At 41.6% G+C, this 26,911-nt stretch overlaps 1 protein-coding gene across 2 annotated transcripts; it reads left to right on the top strand.

Moving 5' to 3' along the window:
• Positions 1–271: 271 nt before the first annotated feature.
• On the top strand, positions 272–24,944 carry SNAPC1 (small nuclear RNA activating complex polypeptide 1). Of its 2 annotated transcripts, none has more exons than XM_075193555.1 (11): positions 272–362; positions 2,797–2,949; positions 5,095–5,254; positions 6,795–6,935; positions 8,149–8,253; positions 10,873–11,031; positions 11,645–11,698; positions 11,821–11,883; positions 22,091–22,229; positions 23,896–23,973; positions 24,829–24,944. In XM_075193555.1, exons 2-11 carry the CDS (start codon positions 2,825–2,827, stop codon positions 24,861–24,863), a joined length of 1,059 nt encoding a protein of 352 aa, XP_075049656.1. In that variant the 5' UTR covers positions 272–362; positions 2,797–2,824; the 3' UTR covers positions 24,864–24,944. The 2 variants fall into 2 exon arrangements, with proteins under 2 accessions (XP_075049656.1, XP_075049657.1); XM_075193556.1 differs by lacking the exon at positions 272–362 and adding an exon at positions 381–423.
• Positions 24,945–26,911: the final 1,967 nt, after the last annotated feature.

The following is a 26,911-nucleotide window of genomic DNA, read 5'->3' as shown; positions in this document are numbered from 1 at the left end:
AAGTTTGAACAAATCCAGCCCTTGACCTCTGAACTAACCCTAATACAAGGCACCTCATGCCTCCCAACAGTGAGTTATCTACTCAATCTCCTAATGAGTTTATTTTAAAATGTCATTTAATTTGATTACTAGCAGAAGCCATTCAGGTTTGCTGAGCAGACATGGAGCAGGGACCAGACCTGGGAACATATCCCCCATATAGACTGCAGACACCTCCGCGAGAGCGAGCGCAGCTGCAAGAACGCCTCAGCCAGAGCCGCGGGAGCGCGCACGTACGCGTTGAGGTTCAGCGTGCGCCGCGAGTCCTCTGGGCGTGGTGACGTCACAGCGCTGCAGGCTTCCTGCCCTCTCCTGTGCGTGCGGTAAGTGTCAATCATTCCCGGAGCGGCCGGTGCTCTGTGAGCTCGTCCGTCCTAACTCCCTGTGTGTTACCTGGTGTCTCCGCACGTCCAGCGCACACTTCTGGTCCTGGTTTGACATTGGAATAGAGGCCCAATCAGAAATACAGAAAATATATAAATAATCATTGTCTTGCTAAACCTCCTTCTAGTATTTGCAGCTGATGGCTACGATCTTAATGAGTGGTTACCAAATGTTCCTAGTAAGATAAGTGGGCAGCGCTGTAGGGCTGATACACCTTGTGCATGTATACACAATGCATTAGCCAAGACAGCATTGGAAATGCCATGTACTGAGTATTTCCAATGCTGTCTTGGCTAATGAGTAACTCATGCAGTCATGCTGCCTGGTTTTGTAACAGGTCTCCCTGATGAACCAATCATCTAAACACCTCAGTACCACAATGTCATACTATACCAGAAGACAGTCAAAAATTTTGAAAGTTAAAAAGAAGAAAGCAAAAAGAAATGCTGAATTGTACACTGATAAATATTGACATTAATAAATGACCCATCACCCAATAAATGGCTTAAATTGCACAGATAACTTCCAAGATCTTAATAATTCCAACCCTCAGATCTTAATTATTGAAAAAAGCTTTATTTTGATTTTTTTTTACCCTAATGTGTTTGACCCTTAATAAAAAGTAAAATCAGTGTTTCATAAAGCTGGGAACACACTACAGGTCTTTCATTCCGTTATCATTCCAATAACACAATAAGCCACAGATTGCATTAGCGTGTACACTCTAGAATCAGGGGCAGGTTGAGCACGGGGGCATATACCCCTGGGCTGGTCCCATAGTGGGCTACCTTGGGCTGGACCACTGGGCCACCTGCATTTTTTTCCCTTTAAAATGTTCCTAATAGGCTGCCCTCCCCTCCCCATGATCATGTTTTATCATACCAAATCACATCGTATCGTTTATTTAATTTTATAAAATTTAATTTAATAAAATTCATGATGAATGATGTGTGCGCCCTCACAACCAGCAGTGTAGGCAGATTTCTATGGACTGCAGAGTCAGCAGATGGTTGTGAGAGATGAAGAGCACAGATCTGAGGGTAAATCATCTAGATACATATAAATCTACATGCTCATCAGGTCTTTCAGTCCTTGGTAAAATCAATGAAATCACATCTGCCATAATTTTCTGTAGTGTGTACCCAGCTTAACTGATTTCTCTCTCTAACTAGTATTTGCACAGAGATCAAAGATAGCATTTATAATGTAAAAACATACTTGCCTAAATTCGGCAAGTTCTGTCCGGGAGAAGCGCGTGACTGGAGGGCGGGGCGTGGCCAAATGCGTTGTTTTGTCCCCGCCCCCGCGACGAAAATGCAGTTTATTTCACGAGGGCGGGGACAAAATGACGCGATTCACCACGAATCGTGTCATTTTGGTAAGGCAAGATGCGGGAGACTTGCCTGCTCTCCTGGGAGTCCGTGAGACCGACCCGAATTTCGGGAGTCTCCCGGACATTCCAGGAGAGTTGGCAAGTATGTTGAAAAATAGGTGGATAGAAGAGGAGAGTGCAGGGTCAGAGAATATTTCTAATTACATTGTAAACTATATGGTCCTTCATAGATTTTGCAGAGACCAGTGTGGTGTCTCCAGATTATAGTAGATACAAATACCACATTTCCCTCCAGCAATAATCATTATCGGCAATGTTTGTAAATGTGTTCGGGAGATTGTCGCTGTTAGCCATTATAATCATCTCCAAACAGTACTAACTGCCCAGTGATGCTGGAGCACATCCGGCTGATGAACCTCAGTACCAAACAGCTGAATCCCGTCCAGTTTGGTTCAGAATGAGCGGCTGGACTGTGTACTCGTCGTATTGTTCCAGGGAAGAGGGAGAGCTATACACAAGCAGTATGGGGAAGCTGGGACTGCACAACCATCATAAGAATGGCATAATATTTTGAGCGGGTGCACTTTTTATTCTTGAGTACTTTCTTCTCTCACAACCACAGCACAACCGTTCATAATGTATTCATGCATTTGTACCAGAAAACACAGACATTTTGAGACACACAATAAGTTTCTAAAAGCGCTGTTTGGATTAGAAAAATACGGTTATTTACAAAGGCTTTTTAAAAACAGAAAATAGCCTCTCAGCTTACATAAAGTTAGCAGTATAAAGTAAAATTGCTAGTTAATAGCATTTAAAATGTTTGGAACATCTATATTAGTTATTACAGCCAGGTAGTGTTTTATGGATTAGCTATAGTTTTCATATTAAATGTAATTTAGTTTAATCTGTTTTATTAGGCTCTACGCCAAACAAAGTCTTGAGAAAATGGACAGAATGGATTGTTATTCAGTCCACGCTGAACTCCATAACTGCTCCCATTGAACCACATGACTTCCTGTTCATTCATTTCATTCTAGGGATTGACATTTTTACAAACCCCGCAGAATGAGTTTCCCAGGCCTGAAAGAAGACTGTGAGACCCTGCTTGGTCGCTTCCAGGCCACAGACAGTGTGCGTTTTGAAGAATTTTTGGCATTATGGAAAAATATGAAATTCTCTACCATATTTTTGTAAGTAATCATACTGTCTCTTACTAATGGGTAACTGGGCATGCTAAGTACGAATGTAATTTATTGCTCTATATAAGCATAGTATTAACATCACACAAAACAAATTACATTTTGGTGATATCACTGGTTCCTAGGGAATTATTAGGCTGCATTCTCGAGAAGTTTGGTTCAGCCCAGAGCATGACTGCCTCCATTTTGTTAAATGTATGTACTTTAATATCTGCAAGAGAAACACTGGTACCAGAGGGGAAGAAATAAACATCCCACTTTCTGTACATTCGAAGTTCCACATTTTGGGTCTGATTAATTAAGGAAAGTAGGGCAAAAAAATAATGAGTAAGTTTTCTCCTGGACAAAACCATGTTACAATGCAAGGGGTGCAAATGAGTTTATTATTTTGCACATAAGTTAAATACTGTCTGTTTTTTCATGTAGCACACAAATACTTGATAGCTTATTTGTACACTGAAATTTAAAGTTGATCTAGGACATGTTCTACCCCATTTATAAATCTATCCTCACAATTTAAATTTACCTCCTCCCTCCAAAACAACATGGTTTTGCCAAGGTTCAAAGTTAATCAGTTTTTTTTGCTTTACTTTCCTTAGTGAGTCAGGCCAGTTATGTGTAACCAGTGGACACAGTGCAGTCTGATCGCTCGACTTGGAAGGAGAGTTGAGCAATCGGTTTAGAGAGCAGCCTGTTTCCTCTATCCCTTTAAACTCTCCTGTTGTGCTATGTAGAAGCCAGCATGTGTAGGAAGCATAGCGCCTACGGAGTGAACTGGATTAAATGTTCTCTCCCAGCTATAGATGATCATGGCATTATGTAGTAAAATAATAAAATGACGGCCGACATTCTGGTGACACGTCTTCTTTAAACCGATTCGTAATTGAACTATGGTCGCTGATACAGTTGTTTCTCTGTTCCATGGAGCATATTGAATTAACCACAGAGGGCCTTCGGAACGGCCGCGAATACACCCCATGGCTTTGTAACACTGTGAATTTGTCTTAGCCCCCTCATATGGGTGTGAGGAGAAATCCGCGATGTTGAGGTACTGCAGTACTGGGAAACATGCGCAGCCCGTGATGTTCGGAGGAACACCGCGGCTAATTGAACATGCCTACACGTGTGTAACAGGAGGAATGTGTTTAATCCACTATATGTGCTAGAGACTAAGATAGCAACACAGAGACCATTTATTCAGGTTTCATATTCTACCTGAATTTGTGAACCATTTTAAAGGCTAATATCACCATAGATTACAGCAAGCTAAAGAATAGAAACATCATAACCATAAATCTATTGAAGAGCAAATATCCCAGGGGCACTCTGCAAAGATTACCCAGGATCATACTAGTTGCTCCTGGACAAGCCATGTTGCAATGCTAGAGGGTGCAAATGTATTTATTAATGTTGTTCTGCCTGTATGTAAAGCATTGGCTGCTTTTGCATGTAGCAGACAAATACTGGACAGCTTTATATTTACACTGCAATTTAGAGTTGAGCTAGGACACGCCCCCTACCCACTCTAAATCTGTCCACACATTTTATATTGACTGGCCTGTAGGGCAACGTGGTTTTGCCGAGGTGCAAATTTGCTCCTCTTCTTCCGCTTTGCTCCGAACTCTAAATGAGTCCCATAGTGTGTAGCATACTTGCCAACCTTTTAAAACTTCATTTGAGGAGATCTCGGGGAGGGGGGCATGGTTGGAGGGCGGGAGGGGTGGGGCGTGGTGAATCGTGGCATTTTGGCCCCACCCCCTCAACAAAATGCCGTTTTGTCGCGGGGGCGTGGCCAAAATGACGCAATTGCCGTTTGTGGGATACTTGCCTGCTCTCCCAGGAATCCGGGAGACCTACCCGAATTTCGGGAGTCTCCCGGACATTCCGGGAGGGAGAGTTGGCAAGTATGGTGTGTAGGGACTAGTATATGTGTCTTATCCAGTGTAAAGTTGACGTCAACTCGACGAAAATTCGGCTTAATCGTTGCTGCTCTGTAGTGCGGACACAGTCGAGATGGTGACTTGTGTGTATGTTTTGTTGCTTTATTACTTGAATAATTCCGCCAGGGGATAAACTCATCACTTGTTTATTTCTTTCCGCCCTGCACTTTATTATCATTTGTTTATTATATTGCAGCGGTGGGATGAGGAGTCTAGAGAGCAACCGATTCACCAAAGAAGCATTTTCCGTGGTCAGCGCCTACTTCTTCCCGCCTTACACATTTCAGATACGCGTGGGTGCCCTGTACCTTCTGTACGGCTTGTACAACACGCAGCTGTGCCGACCTAAACAAAAGGTACCGTTATTATTCTGGTTGTCCTTTATGTGGAAATCTTTCCGTTAAACATATTAGTCCAATACATAAATATTTGCTGCTACAACATGTGACTGTGGTTACCATGGTAGTCCAGAACCTTAAATCATTAATAGCACCATGAAGAAAAGCGGGTGCTGATCAGGGAAGACTATACCCAATCACAAGGAGAGCCCGATGATGATGTCACTGGGATTTCCGTGTGTTGCGGAAGTAAGTCAGCTGCCGCTGATACAGTGAGTTCTATTTAGAGCACAATCTATTTGTGATGTAACTGCCGGGAAGCTCTTCTGATGGTTACCAGCCAATGCAGAGGTGATATGGGCTGTCCATGACTGCATGGTTTCTGTGCACAGCGGAGAGAGTGGCCTGGATGCTGCTGGGATGGTTAGGACTAGTAACGCATAGTGTATAGTCAATGTGTGCACAGAAGTGCTTAGATAGCAACATGCTCCATTTGTACAGCAAATTTTGGAGGAAGGGGTTATCTTTATGGGGACCCCCCTGTTACTTGAGGCTGTTAATCGTGCTTATTTATGCTGAAACAACAGTATTAAACCATGTCCATAGTCCTACAATAGAGCTCTATAGAAGCACTAATGTGAGCCGTGGATGGACTTAGTGCGGCCAACGCCAAGGGCTGTAGTGCAGGGGGCCCCCTCTTTTTTTTTCTAAATGGAGAATTCATTTTTTGTTGAAGGGGGTTATTTAAAAAGTGGACGGCTCCTTCATTATTCAGTAGACTTGGTTTGCTAATCATACATTTTTTTGGATGTGAATGTTTTGCAGAATACAATTTTATTTTTTATTACAGGCACAACTGCTTTCAGTTAGGTGCACTCAATCATTCTGAACTTATTTTATTTTTTTCCAAATTATAAATAGCCAATACTGAGATTTAACAGGGATCTTTCATTCAATGAACGTCATTGCTGGACTTGTAAGGGTTTGGCTGATAAACGTTTGTTAGAAATTGCTTCTACTAATGTTTTTCTATCGTTTTGCTGAGCTGTAGAGGCAGTAGCCAATTCTGTTGTTTATACTGCTTGAATGTTATTTCCTCACCCTCCTTTGCTGATTTAAATATACATCTGCTAACAGTGGAAGGATATTCTTAGGCTGGGTACACACTATAGTTTTTCCACCCGTTTATCGTGCTAATCACGCGATAAACGACTGTAGGTCCGATATCGCATTAGTGCGTACGCTCCCACGATCATGTTTTATCGTACCAAAGCACATTGTATCGTTTGATTTTGTAAACGGACTAAAAGTCTCTATAAACCATGGCATGACAAATGAAGAGCACAGATCTGAAGGTAAAATGTGTATAGTGTGTACCCGGGACTTTCAGTCATTGGTAAAATCATTAGTTATATCACATCGGGAGAAATTTTCTGTACTGTGTAACCAGCCTTACATTTGCCAATACTTCAATTCTTTTTGTTTAACTTGCTGACAGCCCCTGGTGTATGGGATTAGAGAAACAAGTTGTGATTTTTCCTTGTTTCATCTCCTGCAGATACGAATGGCCCTGAAGGACTGGGGTGAAGTAGAGAAGTTCCACCAGGATCTAATCAGTTCTCAGCACTTAGATGCAGTGTACATCTTCAGACACATGCGTCGGAGCCGAGCCTTTTATTTCACAGCCATGCCCACGCTGGTAAGCCGGAGGGGGGCGTTCTGTGCAAATCTCTGTTCATTAATACAAGTAACGAGGTGGTGTGCTGCACTTCATGTGCTCCTCATGGCCTGTGTACATCCAATTAATATTAATCCAGCAAAGTCATTATTGGTGCATTTGGCAGTTTCAAATCCTGCAATTAAAAAACATTTGTTCAACGAGAATGTTGGGTTATGCTCAGTGACATAATGTGATAGACCGTACCCTTTCAGTCTGCTTTCCTCTCTGATTGTTCTTGTAGAATAAGCTGTGTAACTGAACTGGATTAGTGGCATCAAATGAGAAGGACATGAGAACCACTTAGCCACCGTGGGCAGCACAGTGGCTTAGTGGTTAGCACTTCTGCCTTACAGCACTGGGGTCATGAGTTCAATTCCCGACCATGGCCTTATCTGTGAGGAGTTTGTATGTTCTCCCCGTTTTTGCGTGGGTTTCCTCAGGGTGCTCCAGTTTCCTCCCTCACTCCAGAAACATACTAGTAGGTTAATTGGCTGCCATCAAATTGACCCTAATCTGTCTGACTGTCTGTGTGTGTGTGTGTGTGTGTGTGTTAGGGAATTTAGACTGTAAGCCCCAATGTGGCAGGCACTGATGTGAGTGAGTTCTCTCTCTGTACAGCGCTGTGGAATTAGTGGCGCTAAATAAATAAATGGCAATAATAATAATGATAAAAGGACGAGTAGCCTCAATTGTCATGTATTTGCCCTCTGCCCGTTCTGAAAATGTCATATTTTAGCTCCCTTAATATCTTAATAAGTAACACTTACTTTCTGTGATAAATTTTTATTACACATTTTATGATAATCATGCATTGAAGAATATCTTTACCCAGAACAGCAGATTTAATATTAGATGTAGTGTATTTTATGGTGATGTCTTGATTACTGCTGATCTTGCATGATTCAGGCAGGTAAAGGCGGTTGTCGATGCCCCTCCCCTAGTGCATGTGTTAGGAATGAGTGTCAGTCTCCTCACTGAGGTTTAGATCCTTCCCTTCTCTATGACCCCTCCTAGCTGCAGTCTGCAGGGGTTTAGAGACCATTCAAGGCTTGGATGGTTTGGCCGAACACTGCATGTAATAAGTTTTATAGTTTCTGCGGAATTCCTCTTTATCTTGTAGATTACCAGGTGACAATTATTCGCAGCCTATCTGTTGTATGTGTTGTTACAATGTTATGTGTGTTTTCCGCAGCTGACGTTCAGGTCACAGAGGAGTATACCAACAGAAGTGGGTAAAGAAGAATTTAAGGACATAAGAGACAGAGTGGCCGATCTGGTTACAACAGATACTGTGGAGGTAATTGTGTTTTTGTATTTACTTTAAGGGACATTATCCTGAAAATACTTCTATGTATCGTATGCTAATGTTTATTATCCTTTATATAGCACCTACATATTACGCAGTGCTTTGCAGACAGTGTTTTAATCATCTAATCGGTCCCTGGCCTACTGGGGCAAACAGTCTAAATTTGTCAGAATCCTGTTAACCTTTGTCTTTGGAGTATGCTAGGAAACTAAAGTACCCGGAGGAAAGCCACAAGAACACAGGGCGAACATACAGACTCCACAGCTAGGGTGATGTGTGTGTGTGTGCGCACTAGTCAGAATCAAACCCAGAGACAGCAATGCTAACCACTGTGCCACCGCTCTAAAGTGAAAAATGTAAAATATCCTGAAAATTAGATCCGAGTTGTAATGCCACCCCTTGTTAATAAATAATGGTATCCCGCCTGTGACATATATGAGAAGTCACTGAGGATTTCTGTGACCCCAAAAATCATTTCCCATACTCGGGTCACATTTCATTGGTGACTTCTCATATTCATATATTTCACATATGCATACAAACAGAAACAGACCGGCTATGACACAGAGAGACTGACATTAACAGTGACACTTTCCTAACGCATATAGTCAAATCACTGCCTAGTTATTGCCATCTCTCTTTGCTGCCTCGCTCGGTGTCCGAGATTGGCGACGGGCAGAGTTAAGGGCGCTGATGGCACGGAGGGACAAGTGCGCCTGTGTAACACGGTGAGCAGCTCTCTTACGGGAGCACACGGGAGATACATTTCTTCCACATGTCAGAGCAGGCTGATTACACACCTATTCTTGGCAGAGGTACCCTTAAGTTTGGTGAGCAGTGATGTCACTTGTCACATGACTCGGTTTGTGTTCCTTGATGGAATGCAGGGAATCTGTCAGGTAAGGCCGAGACATCTCCTACAAGCAGCTTGTTTTATTTACATCTAAGAAAATGCATGTGACAGGATGGACCGCCTATGTCACCCTGTCTGTTGGTGCTGGGAACCGGCTGGGCTTACTTTGCCACCGTCTCGTTTCGTTATTCCAAATATGCCCCTTCTGCCACAGTGGGAGGGGCCTGCTGCCACCACTGAGCTCCTTTTATGGCACTCAGAACCACGTTCCTTCTGGGTAACTGACGCTGCTAGCGTACCTCCTTGCTGGTGTACCTGAGATGATACTCCTGACCTCCTACTATGGATCAGGGTTGCTGTGGATGGATCCCCCCTGGTCTATCACACCAGGGCTGCATGGGTAGCAGGCAGAGAGGTGGTATTGGAGAGCTGGGTCCATCCTCAGAATCAGCCACAGAATGGATTAGAGTTTGAGTCTAATCTGTAGGTCACAGGATTTCAGCATGGAAGATATTTCCAAGCAGGTCTATGAAGCAAATGATGTTTATTGCTCAAGTGTCCACTGATTAGAGGTATCAGTGGTCAGGTGAGATGGAACATCAGAATGATACATTTCAGTGTACAAGTCAGTGTATTTTATACAGATTTGGACACAGGTTATTTATAGAATCGGGATGTAACCCCGTTTACCAAAACATAGATTTACATACATCGCAAAGCTAACAATATTTACACTTATCTGTGAAATTCTTGTTTTAGACGCAGGAAATCTAGTAACAAGGTCTTAATTAACCCTTCCTGCCTTCAAAAGGCCTCACATATCAAAAGATCCAATCAACATGAATCCTTTCATTAGACAGTAGCAGGATACGCATTCCCAAAGACAGGAACACCAAAGCATTTCCTTGCACCAAGATATGCAAAAGGCTTTCAAAACAAAGACTTATTGTATCAGATATACATCAGAAATAAGGTATTTGCTTTTGATAGGTTAAAACAGAAAAAAAAAAATTCTACCCTGGTCTCAGAGATAACGATTTCCTATCTCACAATATACACAATATCAAAAATAAGTGCATGTGCAATTATATAAATAAACACCCTGCGCTATTTCCTTTAATACATTTATACCAAAAGTTATTTATCAGTGATCCAGTCACAATGCATTATACGGATCTATGTACTTCCTACTAAATATAAAGGATATTAGAAGTTTCAGGGCCTGAGGCCTTATGCTTTTATATGGGGACAGAACTCATCGATGACTTCTAGTATGCTTCTAGCTGCCAGTAGGGGTACATTATTCTTATTGTATTCTGTGAACAATGTTTAAATTATTTGATATACTTTTTTCCCTGAGTGTACATCCACTTCCAGTGTTATATAATACACAACCATTTGTGACTGAAACACTTGACAGTGGACATAGACTAAACCCTTCCTCCTCCTTTAACATTGCAACTGTGTAGTATACACTATCCATAATACTAAAATTAATTTTTTTTGTATTGAAATATTAAGCCAAAGAAGTATGCTCTGTTTTATGTTAATGTGGGAGAGAGGGGATAGTTTAAAGTAATGTTTGTGATGTGTGGTGAAGAAAGATGGACGTATGGGAAGTTTAGTCTTGCCTGCTCTCTGCTTTCCATTTAAAGAGCTCTGATGTTAGAATTAAACGTTATAATGAGTTTTTGTCCTCTCACCTGACCATGTTTTGTACAACCTGAGACCGATGTTGCTTCTTTTTTGGTTTTTAGGAAATTATGAATATTCATGAGCACTACCAGAAAACCAAATGTCTGGTTTCTGCTGATAAATCTGAGCCAGATAAGTCTCTGAGTTTAATAAAGGAGGAATTTGCTGGTAACCTGCAATCTCTAGTGACAGAACATCAGCGCTGGAAATTGGAGAAAAGGGTAAACGTACAACATACGGCACTGAGATTGTCTTTATATGGTCCAACATAAATGTTGTTTAATTCTTTTTTGGAGATTTAGTTCTCCTTTAATGCGCACCTGTCACCTTCACAAAGTGGTGGCAGCCATTTTGTGTGCTGAGGTAATCTCCATATAAATGCAGCCTGTTGGTTCACCGTCAGTGATAGGAGATCTCTAGTGACTGGATATAGGGATTCAGACGAAACAATGGCTGCCTCAGTGATATCACATGTTCCTACCATACCATTTTCCATATAATTGTGATCGCGGCGTTCCAATAAAGTACAGAAATAAGGTTGTCTGTGTAAATAAAATTTCCTATAAATATTCAGCTACAAATATTGCCACAGTGAAGATGATCACAGAGTCTTTTCCCCTTTGATGTTCGTTAATTCGAATGTGAATATTTGTGACATAGTTAATAGACTTATGTTAATGGAAACGGTGCCCAATCCTTATTTTTGCAGAGGGAACACACAGGTCTCTAATATGCACGGTGACCACCAGAGTGCGACACATCTGAGTCTGGTCTTTTGGATGGGTAATCACTCTGGTTAATATAAACTATTTAAACTCTTGTTTCTTCTGGTAGGCACCAAGAACCAAAAATGATGAGGAAAATGAAGGCACTTCTCAAGATTCAGAGGTAAATAGTACATTATGCTCTGTATTAAAAATGACAACTGCACAGCTCTGAAGAATGCAAATCAGGTGCTGTGTTAAATTGTATCCTCTGGTGTTGGCTAATGAGTTTATTTTCATTTGTAGGGTTCGGAGAGAGCAAGATTTTTGGCCCAAATAAAATCCAAATCTTATACTTCCGCGACACAGGTAAAGTATTGCTCTGATTAATGAAATGCGGTGCTCTCTACCCCCAATGCCCCTAAAGGTTATCAGCAAGTGCAAGTCATTACTCCTTGCTTAAGACAAACGTTGTGCAAGCTTTTCACTGTGACAAGTATAGAGCAACTGTTCATTCCTCTGCACTCTTCCCATGCCAGGTTCCAGGGCTTCACGGGACACAGGTTATCAGTGGTTAAGTGTTACGTAACCACGTCTCTCCAGTGTGACCTACGTCTGCAGGTGGAGCGCACTTTATTGCACAATAACTCTCGTTTTATTGAAAGTTATAGGTTACTTTATTTTTTTATGAAAACAGTAGGATTTGACCTAAAAGTGGTGAGCCAAGCTGAGACAAATACTACAATAGATGTCTACACCTTGGGCCTGATTCATTAAGGAAAGTAAAGCAAAAAAAATGAGTAACTTTGCACCTTGGAAAAACCATGTTGCATTGGAGGGGGGAGGTAAATTTAAAATGTGATGGCAGGATTACAGTTGAGGTCGGGCATGTCCTAGATCAAGTATTTTTGATGATGATGGGTCCCTGGGCGCATGGACAATGTAGTTATGTATAAAACAATTTAATGTAACATATATTGTATAGGTTATACAGTGCTGTACATAGATACATACATAAAATAGCGACAGTATATGACCTATTTGGTGGTAGATACCTACCAGCCCCTTACATGTAGCATCAATAGGTAACAGCTTGTAAAGGCAATATTAAACAGATACACATATATTGGATGTATAACAGCTGGTGGTATAAAAGGCTATCCGTGTGTACAACAACACTGAGTAATAGCCAAATCGGCAAAGACTAGTATTGGTTACAAATATTGTCCAAATGCGGATTCCATAAGTTCATTCCTCCTGAGTGAGGATATGTAACAGATAGGGTGCAGATACTGAATAATCCCCAAATAGGAATGATTTGGTTCAAAAACAAAGTCCTGGTTTGAGAGTGTTAGTAAGAGCCAGACAGTTCATTCCTCCTGAGTGAGATTATGTAACAGATATAAAGTGCAGACGCTGAAAAATCCCCAAATAGGTTTGATTTAGTTCAAAAACAAAGTCTTGGTTTGAGAGTGTTAGTAAGAGCCAGACAGGTCCATCGGATGAGCCCAGTTATGGAGGCTGGTTTAGAGACTTACCCTTAGTGAGGCAGATCGCGGATCACATAGTTGTGGATAGTCCTAACCCAAACGCGCTCCCTTGTGCTTTAGGCCCGTTGCCGTGGAGATGTTTGTCCCGTCCTGTTGCCTGGCGGAAGTGTCCGTCTCAGATAGTGAGTTATTGCGCATGCGCATGCGCCTGTGATGCCGCCGCTCGTAGCGGTGGGTTTGAATGTAGGTGTTCTCAGCAATACCTACAGAGAGCAGTGCTGTATTGTGTTCTGTGGTTTCAATCCAACGCGTTTCACCTTGGGGCTTCCTCAGGGATTGTGAAAGGGGGCCCATTAGTTAGTCTCTTATAGGCACCCTTGTTCCGGGTAGGTTCCTGATAGGTCACATTTGCTGTCATGTGTCCTATTTCTGATGGACAGATGTCTTATCCAATGGGAGTGGTCGTGATGAATAAGTTTGTTTCTCCCTCATTTTTTTATATATATCAGCTGTTTATTATTGTTCCTTACACCTTTTGTGTTGCTGTTTATATAGCTAAGTTAGCATTGGTGGACTGGTAGTATACCATAACTGGACATTAACACATAAAGTGTGTCCATGCCGGACTTTATCTTGCAAAGGTTATAGTCTTGTTGGTAGTGTTCTCAGATAGGTTGCAAGACCTGCATTTTCCTTCATCTGATTCCATTATATGGAGTTCAAAGTCTTTTTATAGTAGTGTAATGTCCAATGTTTAATAGACATCCCCTAAAAGCCCTGGAGGGCAATAGTCCTTGTTGCTGGTTACATAGTGGCAAAAAATGCTTACATTTGCAACAGATCCCTGTTGCCATAATATTACATTAGTCACAGGTATATATATATATGGTCATAGGGGTCACCCCTACATTCACAACTGGTAGTGATGGTTGAGCTGGTTGTGCAGCAATGTGGTGGCCCCTATTCATAGTGGGTATTGCCAATATTTTTGAACAATGGATTTAAACAAGAGGGTTGTGTTAGATATTTGGATATCCCACACTAACCACCGCTTAGGGGTTATGATGGTAATTGCGCAGGATTGGGTAATAATTGTTTCCCATATGTGGTTTTGCAGGATTAGGTAGTGTATAATTACCATATGTAGTAGTGCCATTGGTTGGCGGGTGGTTACATGAAAACAGGGTTTGCAGATTATACAGAGGGATCTCAAAGGAATTGGCCTAGTTCGAAGTCAATATTAAGTCCTTCCGGTGCAAGGGTTTTCATAAAGTAGATGTGTTTGGACTCTTCTCTCGATATGGATTTGACATAGTCACCCCCTCTCCAAGGTTTGATGACTTTCTTAATACCCATAAATTGCAATTTTGATGGGTCCTTGGAATGGTGTTTTGCAAAGTGGTCAGAGACACTATGTTTGTCAAAGCCCTTTCTGATGTTTCTATGATGCTCGGAGATCCTGACGTGGAGTTTTCTAATGGTTCTCCCAATGTACTGTAACCCACAGGGGCATTGTAGAAGGTAAATAACCCCTGTGGTGTCACACGTAATTTTCTCCCTTATGGGGTGTGTTTCTCCCGTGGTTGTGGAGGTATACAGGGTAGAAGGTTTAGTGTGTCTACTGGTGCTGACTTTGCACGCTGCACATCTGGTGCAGTGAAAAAAACCTTTTGTGCTTTCTTTAAGCCAAGTCTCCCCAGTATTTGGTTTGTTTGGTGCTATAGTACTATGCACAAGTTGGGTTCTAAGGCAATTTGCTTTAGTGTAGATAAATCTTGGCTTTTTTGGAAGAATTTCTTTGAGCTTTTCATCTCCCAGAAGAACTTTCCAGTGTTTTTGGATAATGTGCTCGACTTTTTTTGAGTCACTGCTGTATTGATTTATGAACGGGACACTGTACTCAGTGGTTGGGGCATTGCTTTTACAAAGGATGCTGGTCCTATCTGTTTCCCTAACAGTTGTTAGGGCCTGTTCAACTATTTCCTGATTATAGTTTCTCTCAAGAAACCTATTCTTAAGTAGTTCAGCTTGGTTATCGAAATCTTCTATTTTGGAACAGTTGCGCCTAATTCTTGTGAATTGGCCTTTAGGTATGTTATGCATCCAATTCTTGTGGTGACTACTTGTTGATGGAATAAATGAGTTGGAGTCTACCTCTTTGAAAAATGTTTTTGTTTCAATTCGATTCTGTTGGATATAAATTTGTAAATCCAGAAAATTGATAGCCTCTGTACTAGTATCTACAGTAAAGTGTAGGTTCAGGTCGTTAGAATTGATGTGGTTGAGGAAAAGTGTAAGTTGATCTTTAGGTCCTGTCCAGATGAAAAGGACATCATCTATGTATCTATACCACAGATGTAGAAATTGGAGAAACGGATTGTGGGTCCATATGTTGTTGTTTTCCCAAACAGCCACAAACAGGTTCGCGTAACTAGGCGCAAATTTCGCGCCCATTGCTGTCCCGCGAACCTGTTTGTAAAACTGCCCCTCGGACCAAAAATAATTGTGGTTAAGTGTGAAAGATATGGCCTCGACTAGAAATTTTACTTGTTGTACTGGGATGTTTGATTGATGCGTGAGAATATCTAAAACATGTGCACAGCCTGATGCGTGCTCAATGACAGTGTATAGTGAAGTGACGTCACATGTGGCCAATATATACCCTTCCTTCCAAACCGTTTTATTGAGAATTTCTAAAACATGTCCTGTGTCCCTCAAATAGCTTTTTTGTTGGGACACTAGGGGTTGGAGGAAAGAATCTATGTAGCTTGATAGATTGGAGGTTAGTGATCCAATCCCCGAAACGATTGGTCTACCCGGTGGGTTCTGCAAGTTTTTGTGTATTTTCGGTATTTGGTAAATGACTGGGGTCCTTGGAAATTTTACATGAAGGAAGTCAAACTCTTTTCTGTTTAAAATGCCTATTTGAAGAGCTGGTTTAAGAAGTTCCAGCAGTTCGTTCTGGTATTGTACAGTGGGGTCCATTTTAAGGGGTTCGTATGTAGTGGTGTCCCTTAGCTGTCTATTTAGTTCCTCCAGGTATTTTTCTTTATCTTGGATGGTGATCCCCCCCCCCTTTGTCTGCTGGTTTGATGATTAGGTCCGGATTATTCTGAAAATCATAAATTGCTTGTTTCTCTTTTTTGGTGAGGTTGGAGTCCCTAATATGTTCCTTCTGAGTATTCTGAAGTTTGTCTAAATCTGTTTCAACCAATTTTTGAAATGTTGTGATAAACGGTCCTTTAAGATGATGTGGGTAAAAAGTAGATGGTGCTTTGAGCTGGGTGTGAACAAATTCCAAATCAGTGGTAGGAACGGGTTCTGAGCTTGTGGTTCTCTCAGTTCCTATAAAGTATTTTTTGAGGGTAAGTTTTCGAATAAACTTATGCAGGTTTATGTATGTATTAAATTTATTGAGGGTTCTATCAGGAGCGAATTTTAGGCCTTTATCCAATAATTTGGTTTGGGCATCAGTCAGAGGTATTCTGCTGAGATTGAAAATTCCTTTGCCAGTTTCTGTTATTTTCTTATTTTTGGTCTTGCCCCTAGTTGTTCTGCCTCCTCGTCTTCCTCTGATGGTTTTGATCTTTTCCTGCTTTTGGTGGTGGATTGTGTTAGTTCGTTTAGATTGGAGCTGGTTGTTGTGCATGGTAATGTGGGATCCGATATGTTCCGAACCCCTTGCGATGGGAGGGCTTGCGCTAGTTTTAAAAAAAGGTTGAGGTTTGTTTCAACCTCAATCTCTGTATGTGAATGTGTAATGGGGGGAAATTGGTTGAGTTTGTCAAGAAGAATAGATTGGGAGCTTTGGACTTCTTTGTGATAGGAATCTCTACCTTTCCTAAAGCTGTCTAGTACTTTCCCGTTCTGGGATATTGTGCGAGATGGTGGCCTGTTGGGGTATTCCAAATTGTTAGGGTTAAGGGGTTTGTATGTTCTCCTTTGCGTGGCTGAATTTGGAATGTGCTTAATCAATGGTGATCTTGGGGGTCTCAATTTGGTTTTAGAATATCGATGCGAGTGTGATGGGTTTGATGGATTGGAAGGTTTGTCCTGGTTTTTATGTTTGAACCCTTGGGTTTTCTTTGTTGGCAGGTAGGGGTAAGGTGTGTTTTCATAGTCCTTAATGTCCCTCATAAATTTCTTTTCTTTAATTTTAATGGTGTCCTCTTCTATTCCTTTAATTTTATTTACAGTGAGCGTCTCTAAATTTATATAGTCTTCTAGGTGTTGTAATGGTTTTAGCCTATCTTGGATGATAGCTATCTCTTCTTCTATGTATTTTAGGGATGTCTGCCTATCTGAGATGATGTGTTTCATAAGTGCTACTGAACATGACTCAAGAATGCCATTCCATGTACTGATGAATTTTTCATTGCTATGGTTGAATGTAGGTTTTTTGGTGATTCTTAAGCCTCTTGGAACAATTTTATGTTCTACGTATTTGGATAGAGTGGTGATTTCCCACCATTGTTTGACTTCTTGTATGAGGAGGTGTTCGTATCTGAGAAAATATTCACAAAACGTACTTTCGTTGTTGTGAGTTTCTACAACCTCCTCTCCTTTCTCCCTAGAGAAAAGACCCTCTACCCTAGCTAGTCTTTCCTGACGCCAGGTGTGTATCATATTAGGGATTTTTTGTATATAGGGTTGCAGCTGAATCTAGAGAGCTAGAGATATATAGAAAGGATGTTGATTCAGCGCTCCCTATGCAAATAGATCTGTGTAAACTGCAGCCATACGGGACCGGAGGGGGAAATGGAGAAGGGAGGGGGAAGGATGAAGGGTAGCTCAGCCCTTAGACACAGTATTTTTGATGATGATGGGTCCCTGGGCGCATGGACAATGTAGTTATGTATAAAACAATTTAATGTAACATATATTGTATAGGTTATACAGTGCTGTACATAGATACATACATAAAATAGCGACAGTATATGACCTATTTGGTGGTAGATACCTACCAGCCCCTTACATGTAGCATCAATAGGTAACAGCTTGTAAAGGCAATATTAAACAGATACACATATATTGGATGTATAACAGCTGGTGGTATAAAAGGCTATCCGTGTGTACAACAACACTGAGTAATAGCCAAATCGGCAAAGACTAGTATTGGTTACAAATATTGTCCAAATGCGGATTCCATAAGTTCATTCCTCCTGAGTGAGGATATGTAACAGATAGGGTGCAGATACTGAATAATCCCCAAATAGGAATGATTTGGTTCAAAAACAAAGTCCTGGTTTGAGAGTGTTAGTAAGAGCCAGACAGTTCATTCCTCCTGAGTGAGATTATGTAACAGATATAAAGTGCAGACGCTGAAAAATCCCCAAATAGGTTTGATTTAGTTCAAAAACAAAGTCTTGGTTTGAGAGTGTTAGTAAGAGCCAGACAGGTCCATCGGATGAGCCCAGTTATGGAGGCTGGTTTAGAGACTTACCCTTAGTGAGGCAGATCGCGGATCACATAGTTGTGGATAGTCCTAACCCAAACGCGCTCCCTTGTGCTTTAGGCCCGTTGCCGTGGAGATGTTTGTCCCGTCCTGTTGCCTGGCGGAAGTGTCCGTCTCAGATAGTGAGTTATTGCGCATGCGCATGCGCCTGTGATGCCGCCGCTCGTAGCGGTGGGTTTGAATGTAGGTGTTCTCAGCAATACCTACAGAGAGCAGTGCTGTATTGTGTTCTGTGGTTTCAATCCAACGCGTTTCACCTTGGGGCTTCCTCAGGGATTGTGAAAGGGGGCCCATTAGTTAGTCTCTTATAGGCACCCTTGTTCCGGGTAGGTTCCTGATAGGTCACATTTGCTGTCATGTGTCCTATTTCTGATGGACAGATGTCTTATCCAATGGGAGTGGTCGTGATGAATAAGTTTGTTTCTCCCTCATTTTTTTATATATATCAGCTGTTTATTATTGTTCCTTACACCTTTTGTGTTGCTGTTTATATAGCTAAGTTAGCATTGGTGGACTGGTAGTATACCATAACTGGACATTAACACATAAAGTGTGTCCATGCCGGACTTTATCTTGCAAAGGTTATAGTCTTGTTGGTAGTGTTCTCAGATAGGTTGCAAGACCTGCATTTTCCTTCATCTGATTCCATTATATGGAGTTCAAAGTCTTTTTATAGTAGTGTAATGTCCAATGTTTAATAGACATCCCCTAAAAGCCCTGGAGGGCAATAGTCCTTGTTGCTGGTTACATAGTGGCAAAAAATGCTTACATTTGCAACAGATCCCTGTTGCCATAATATTACATTAGTCACAGGTATATATATATATGGTCATAGGGGTCACCCCTACATTCACAACTGGTAGTGATGGTTGAGCTGGTTGTGCAGCAATGTGGTGGCCCCTATTCATAGTGGGTATTGCCAATATTTTTGAACAATGGATTTAAACAAGAGGGTTGTGTTAGATATTTGGATATCCCACACTAACCACCGCTTAGGGGTTATGATGGTAATTGCGCAGGATTGGGTAATAATTGTTTCCCATATGTGGTTTTGCAGGATTAGGTAGTGTATAATTACCATATGTAGTAGTGCCATTGGTTGGCGGGTGGTTACATGAAAACAGGGTTTGCAGATTATACAGAGGGATCTCAAAGGAATTGGCCTAGTTCGAAGTCAATATTAAGTCCTTCCGGTGCAAGGGTTTTCATAAAGTAGATGTGTTTGGACTCTTCTCTCGATATGGATTTGACATAGTCACCCCCTCTCCAAGGTTTGATGACTTTCTTAATACCCATAAATTGCAATTTTGATGGGTCCTTGGAATGGTGTTTTGCAAAGTGGTCAGAGACACTATGTTTGTCAAAGCCCTTTCTGATGTTTCTATGATGCTCGGAGATCCTGACGTGGAGTTTTCTAATGGTTCTCCCAATGTACTGTAACCCACAGGGGCATTGTAGAAGGTAAATAACCCCTGTGGTGTCACACGTAATTTTCTCCCTTATGGGGTGTGTTTCTCCCGTGGTTGTGGAGGTATACAGGGTAGAAGGTTTAGTGTGTCTACTGGTGCTGACTTTGCACGCTGCACATCTGGTGCAGTGAAAAAAACCTTTTGTGCTTTCTTTAAGCCAAGTCTCCCCAGTATTTGGTTTGTTTGGTGCTATAGTACTATGCACAAGTTGGGTTCTAAGGCAATTTGCTTTAGTGTAGATAAATCTTGGCTTTTTTGGAAGAATTTCTTTGAGCTTTTCATCTCCCAGAAGAACTTTCCAGTGTTTTTGGATAATGTGCTCGACTTTTTTTGAGTCACTGCTGTATTGATTTATGAACGGGACACTGTACTCAGTGGTTGGGGCATTGCTTTTACAAAGGATGCTGGTCCTATCTGTTTCCCTAACAGTTGTTAGGGCCTGTTCAACTATTTCCTGATTATAGTTTCTCTCAAGAAACCTATTCTTAAGTAGTTCAGCTTGGTTATCGAAATCTTCTATTTTGGAACAGTTGCGCCTAATTCTTGTGAATTGGCCTTTAGGTATGTTATGCATCCAATTCTTGTGGTGACTACTTGTTGATGGAATAAATGAGTTGGAGTCTACCTCTTTGAAAAATGTTTTTGTTTCAATTCGATTCTGTTGGATATAAATTTGTAAATCCAGAAAATTGATAGCCTCTGTACTAGTATCTACAGTAAAGTGTAGGTTCAGGTCGTTAGAATTGATGTGGTTGAGGAAAAGTGTAAGTTGATCTTTAGGTCCTGTCCAGATGAAAAGGACATCATCTATGTATCTATACCACAGATGTAGAAATTGGAGAAACGGATTGTGGGTCCATATGTTGTTGTTTTCCCAAACAGCCACAAACAGGTTCGCGTAACTAGGCGCAAGTCAACTTTACATGTCAACGTAGCTATCAAGTATTTGTGTGCTACATGACAAAACAGCCAGTGTTTAACTTGTGTGCAAAATAATAAAGTAATTTGTACCCCATGCATTGTAACATGGTTTTGTCTAGGAGAAAACTTGCTCTTTTTTTTCCCCTTTCCTTAATGAATCAGGCCCCTTTTGTACAATTGTAGGTGGTCCATCTATTATCTGTATGTCACAGCCTTGGTTCTAGGGCATCAGCTGGGTAATATTTGCTGCATTACCCACCAAGAGGTCCCTCGTTAGCACAGCACCTATAAGGTACGTAGAGCATTGCAGCATGCTATTGGAGAACATATCACAAACCCACAAACCGTAGGGAATACATGTGCAAAAAAAAAAAGACTTTTTTTGTTTTGTTGTTTCAATACTGTACTTAAGCAGAAAAGATGGCTCTGAAACGGTTAATTACTTTTCTGTAGTCTTCATGTTAAGAATACTATTGTTGTTGGTCTTGTAGTTTAACATAGTACTGTCAAACAGGGCACTTCAATCCATAGCCTTACATGGTAAAATGCTTGTGTAAGAGGTGACTTTAATCTCAGCCCATTCTAGATGGCAACAAACCCTTGGTTGTAATTATCACACCCGACCATTTGTCTCGGCTCTTATAATGAATGAGTACTATTTATGATGCCCAGGGTCAGATTCAGTTGTCTGCTGTGTTCCTAAGAACATTGTGGACACACCTTTTCACCGATAGTACGGTAATTTGAACGCGGATTTCTGCTCGCGGCTGTCAGAGCTGCAAGCAAATATCAGTGTTGAAATTACAGTACTAACGGTAATAGCGCGCGGGCCACGTGACTTCCACGAGTAACGCGACCAGTTGAATCCCCCCCAAAGAGTCTCTGATTTTGCTTATTTGTGACGTTACTGATAAGAAGTTGGACGTGCTGGTGAATCCTAGTGTAGCTTTTCAGTTGTTGTTTTTTTTGCTCGGCTGAGACTCTATAGTAGTATTGTGTAGTGTTTTCATTTATAATGGGGTATATTCACAGACAGGGCTGCCATCAGAAACTGTGGGGCCCAGTACTAATTAATCTGGCGCCCCCCCTGGTCCAGTACTAATTAATCTAGCGGGGCCCCCCTCCCCATACAGTCCACAATCTCTAAATCTATTATATCTTAAAGGTGGTTGGAGAGGAACAAAAATAAAAGTTTCTTTGTTCTCTTCTTTCTCTCCATGTCTGTATATTCCTGTATGTAGGCCGTCAAATCAAGGCGGCACCGACAAGTTAAGCTGGTATCATCCGAATCTAGGTCTGATTGTCTCCCAACCACAAAAGCTGAGAGGCAAAGGGCAAAGAGAGCCAAAAAGAAGGCAGAACGTGAGACACAGAAGAAAGGTATCTCTCTCTTTGTACACTAAATTCTAGTCTGTGTGTCTAAAAGCACTGCATTTATGTCATCTGTTTTTGATTAAAGTGGAAATATATATATATATATATTATATATTTATTTTAAACGCAGCATTTTTAGTACTAGAGAAATTGATGACTGTGTATCCTATTCTCACATCCGTACTTCTGCTTTTGATGACTAGAAGCTACCAATGATGCGTCTTACATAGTGGTGTGGGAGGTACTGCGCTGTATATACTGAGAGAAAACACAATTGTGTCTGCAGCCTATTCGCCTATTCTGTCCTGGATCTGGCCATGCCCCAAGCGGCATCATACATAGCACCCAATGATGCCCCTCTTACTTCTAGGCTATGCCCCAAGTTATTGTATTGTGAGAACATTATCACACATGGATTACATTAACAGGAGGGCTCTGGAGGGATTTAAAAGGATTATGGGGAAGAGAAAAACAAATAATGGCAGCTATACTGAATGATGAGCTCTGCAAGCAGACTTGCTAGCCCCAACCTGGGCCAATCCTGCGGCCAGCGTAACCTCATCAGACTGATCTAGGTGTCAAGCCTCCTATATAGTCCTTTACGGATGTACAAAAGTGAAAATGCTCCTTTGTGATACCGCATGCCTACTTTGGCATGTGATACCGAGGATTTGGGGGCCCAGATGTTGGCATCTGTGGGAGTACCAAAGTTTGCGCCATCTAATGGGAGTAGTTGTGTGAAGCAGGGCTTTCCTGCTGAGTACAGATTAGACACCTTTCCACCCACATACACAAATGAGTGTATTTTGCAGGACTAGATTGATTAAATTAACTAAAATTGTGGAGGACATCAAAAGGGTGTGCGGACGTTTTCTCTCTGCAAAAGGAATTAATTGGAAGTTGGGTTGGTTCCTGGAATGCTAGAAGTAACATGATGGATCTACACAGCTGAGTGAACAAGTCGGGTCACCTGCACAGATATGGCAGCGGTGCCATTTGTTTCCAGCAATTAGTTTGAAAACATTTACTGGAAGTTAGATTGATGATAGCTAATGTCTGGTTTCTATGCGGTCCTGCTTATCTGTTCTTTTTAATCTCTTAGTAAGTAACCTGCGCAGTGTAAAAGGGCAGATTAGCATAGTCTATGCCTATATTAAATTATACCCATTTGACAAAAGCGGGTAATTAATCCTCCTGTGTTAGGAGGAGTCTAGTGAATGTGGCAACTGATTGGCAGTCTTGTCAGGTGCTACGCCAATCAGGACTGCAAAGAGGAATTTCGGGAACGGTACAGCAACTTCTAGGGGCCCCTTCCAGGGCCACCAAAGGATCGGGCAATGCGTCCTGGAAGCTCTTTACTGAGAGTAGAAAGTGGTGGATGCCTCAGGGAGGCACCTACTAAAAACAGAGACGGAGGTGTCCTAATATTGAAGGCCACTCTAAATGCATTTTGCCAAAAATCCCTTATGTCATCATTCGTTTTAGGAAGTGTTTCCATAGTTGAATACAAGTTATTTAATGACCACCTGATAAGACCGACTTGTTTCCATTGTTTGGATTCATTTCTCTTTCACTGTGAGAATTGTACTTGGGATCTGTGCATGATTCTGTATTACTAGCCCTAAGTATGCTGGTCTGGTGTCCAGTGACTGACTGTGGGATTTGCTTGTAGCTCTCACCGCTAAGACACAGAAGAAGTCTGTCAGCATGCCCGTCATCCCTGAGGAGGAGTCCTCTTCCAGTAGCGAAGGTGAAACTAATAACATCGCTTCCCCATAATTACTGTGTTGTACTCCGGGTGCATGATGTGTGTGTGGTAAGACCAATGATCTGGTAAGACTGGGAGGCATGGGACAGGAATCTCCAGATTTGCAGAGTATATCCCACTGTCTAACGTTAAAAGGGAACCTACCACCTGCACACTGTGGGGGCCGCCATTTTTATGCACTGAACCAATTTGTCATACAGCCTAGCAATTCACTAGGAACTGGTGACAGGACCGAGATTCACCATGACCAGTATTAGTAAGTAGTAATAGTAGTGCTTTTAATAGTCTTTCTTAGGAGCTGCCACTGTTTTTTAAGCATACATGCCAGCTGACTCCCGAATTCCAGGTAGGTCTCCCAGAATCCCGGGAGAGCTGGCAATTCTCCCGCATCTGCTGGCATGGAAGGGTGCATGGGCGGAAAAGGGGCGGCCCGTTGCGATTCGCGTCAATTTGGCCCCGCCCCCAGAGACGTAATGCCTGCTTTGGGTCTTTTTACCACTGTAAAAAGACCCCAAACCGGCATACATCACTGGGGGCGGGGCCATAGTGAAGTGAATCGCAACGCCCCGCCCCCTTCCGCCCTCCCCTACACACCCCTCATCAGTGAAGTGTAGCATAAATTGTTTTCCAATGCACATAGTGTAAACATACACAGAAGGCATGTCCTGTTACACACACTATAACTCTCCTCTATAATACTGATCATCTAACCCCTCATCTCTGCCTTCAGCTCAGTGTTCTGTACATTTGTGTATTACATTGTTGTAGTGTTACTTGTATTTATCTCTTCAAAATGACAAAACTAAAAAAAAATGTTTTTTGTTTTTTTTTTTGCAGAGGTTCCTATCGCAAAGCGGCCAAGAAAACGCTGAGCGCCATTAACAAGACCAAGGTTTTCCGATTGCCGAGATAGTCAGGACTATAAAGTCCCAAATAAACGCTGTGTATATAAATGTTATTTTTTTTTATTTATACTGTTCATTGGGAGAGTACATCTTTATTTTTTAAAGGTGATTAAAAATGTGTGCTGTGATAATGATACACTTCTGTGGTTCATAACTTAATTATAAAATAATCCACAAATCCCATGGGAGTAGAGTGATTTCAGTAATAAAGTGTTATTGTTAGTGATTCTATGTGAAAATCTTACAGGAAGAGTAAATTAATTTATTAGCTGGCAAGTAGAGATAAGAAGGACCTGTTGGCAGCAGGTACATGTTTACTTATACAGTCGCGGGTGGCTTTAACATACATTTGCAAATGTGTGCAACTAAGACTTTTGCATTTTTATCTACAGTAGAAATGGCAGATCTGTTGCTGGCTATAGCAATGTGCTGGGGGATCTCTGTGTGTGTGTGTTCCTTTTAGGATAAACCCAGCCTTTCAAGCACCTGCTATGAGCCTATAAATTGATTGAGCAACTTCCACTTCTGTATTTGTCTGAGAGGCATGTTGGTGTCAGTAGCTGACGGGGAAGTACTGGTGCTTAATTGCTGTTTGGAGGCTTCTGGGGTACCTCTTTGGTAAGTTAGCTCTCAATTTAAAAACACATATATGTATGGCCCAAATATATGGGACTCTCACTGTTTAGCGTTAGGAACACCCTATTAGCAAAAGCGCCGTGGAGTGGCGGGTGGCTTTAACATACATTTGCAAATGTGTGCAACTAAGACTTTTGCCACAGGCATTTTGGGAATAAGAAAGCAATGGCAGCAGATTGCAGACTGAATAGATCCTGAGGGCAACAGCCAGAGGCCGAGTGGGTATTATATCCTGAGCCAAGTGGATTTAGAGCAGAGTGTAATATCTCTACCGCGACACACAATACAGCGCTCTGCTGGGAGTGCCTTTTATTTCTGCACTGATATCGCCAATGCACAATTGCACTCACATATACTGTTCATAACACACACATCCTTAATCCTCTACTTCAACAAATCTCTGAACAGCCCTGGTCCAGATGGCTTTACTGTCTCATAATATAAGACTTTCAGACAGCAGTTGGCTTCTATTCTTCAACATTTCGGTTATCCCCAAGGAGGGAAAGGACACGGCCCAATGCTGTAGCTTTAGACCTATAGAATTATTAAATATAGATATTAAATTACTCGCTAAAATGATTGCCAAGCGCTTCAAGCATCTCCTGATGGATATTATCCATGGTGACCCGCTGGCCTTGTCCCGGGTCGTGAGGCCAGGGAGAACACCACTCAAGTCGCCTTGATATATCTTGCCTCTATGTCTTCCACGTCGATGATGATCCGCTCTACTGATGCCGAAAATGTTTTTGATCGGATTGATTGGCGGTTCTTGAGAAGAATACTTGGGCGTCTGTGCCTGGGTCCTTCCTGCCTGTCTAAAGTCCTGTCCCTGGATGAGAAGCTATGGGCGAAATTAGAATTAACGGCACCCTCTTGGATCCTTTCACATCTCTACGAGACAGGGTCAACCCTTATTTTTATGTTATGCATGGAAGCGATGGCTAGAGAGATTCGCTCTAACCCTGAGATGTACGGGATCAGGGTAGTATAAGCTTGAACTCCTTACTGATGACCTACTTTCCACCCTCACAAATCCAGTTGTCATTCTCCCCAACCTGCTGTTAGAATTTATTGCGCTCAATATTAATACTGCAGATCATACTATTCTTGGCCTACAGGGTGCTGAGTCCAGATATACATAGAAATATACATATTGCCCCAGTGTTAATGAAATAGTAAGATACGGTTATAAAAAAAAAAAGCAACAACTTACATTTATTCTATAATTACATTTGGGCCACTAATTTATTATTAAAATAAATTGTCCCCCGTAAGAAAATTCATAATCATTTTTGCCCCTCTACACAAAAAAAAGAGATATTTTCTATAAACTTCCATTGTACCTCCTGATATACTGCAGGGCAATTTTAATATCAGTC

This window comes from Mixophyes fleayi, chromosome 12 (assembly GCF_038048845.1).
Source record: "Mixophyes fleayi isolate aMixFle1 chromosome 12, aMixFle1.hap1, whole genome shotgun sequence".
Taxonomy (NCBI): domain Eukaryota; kingdom Metazoa; phylum Chordata; class Amphibia; order Anura; family Limnodynastidae; genus Mixophyes; species Mixophyes fleayi.
This window is presented reverse-complemented; position numbering and strand designations above follow the sequence as displayed.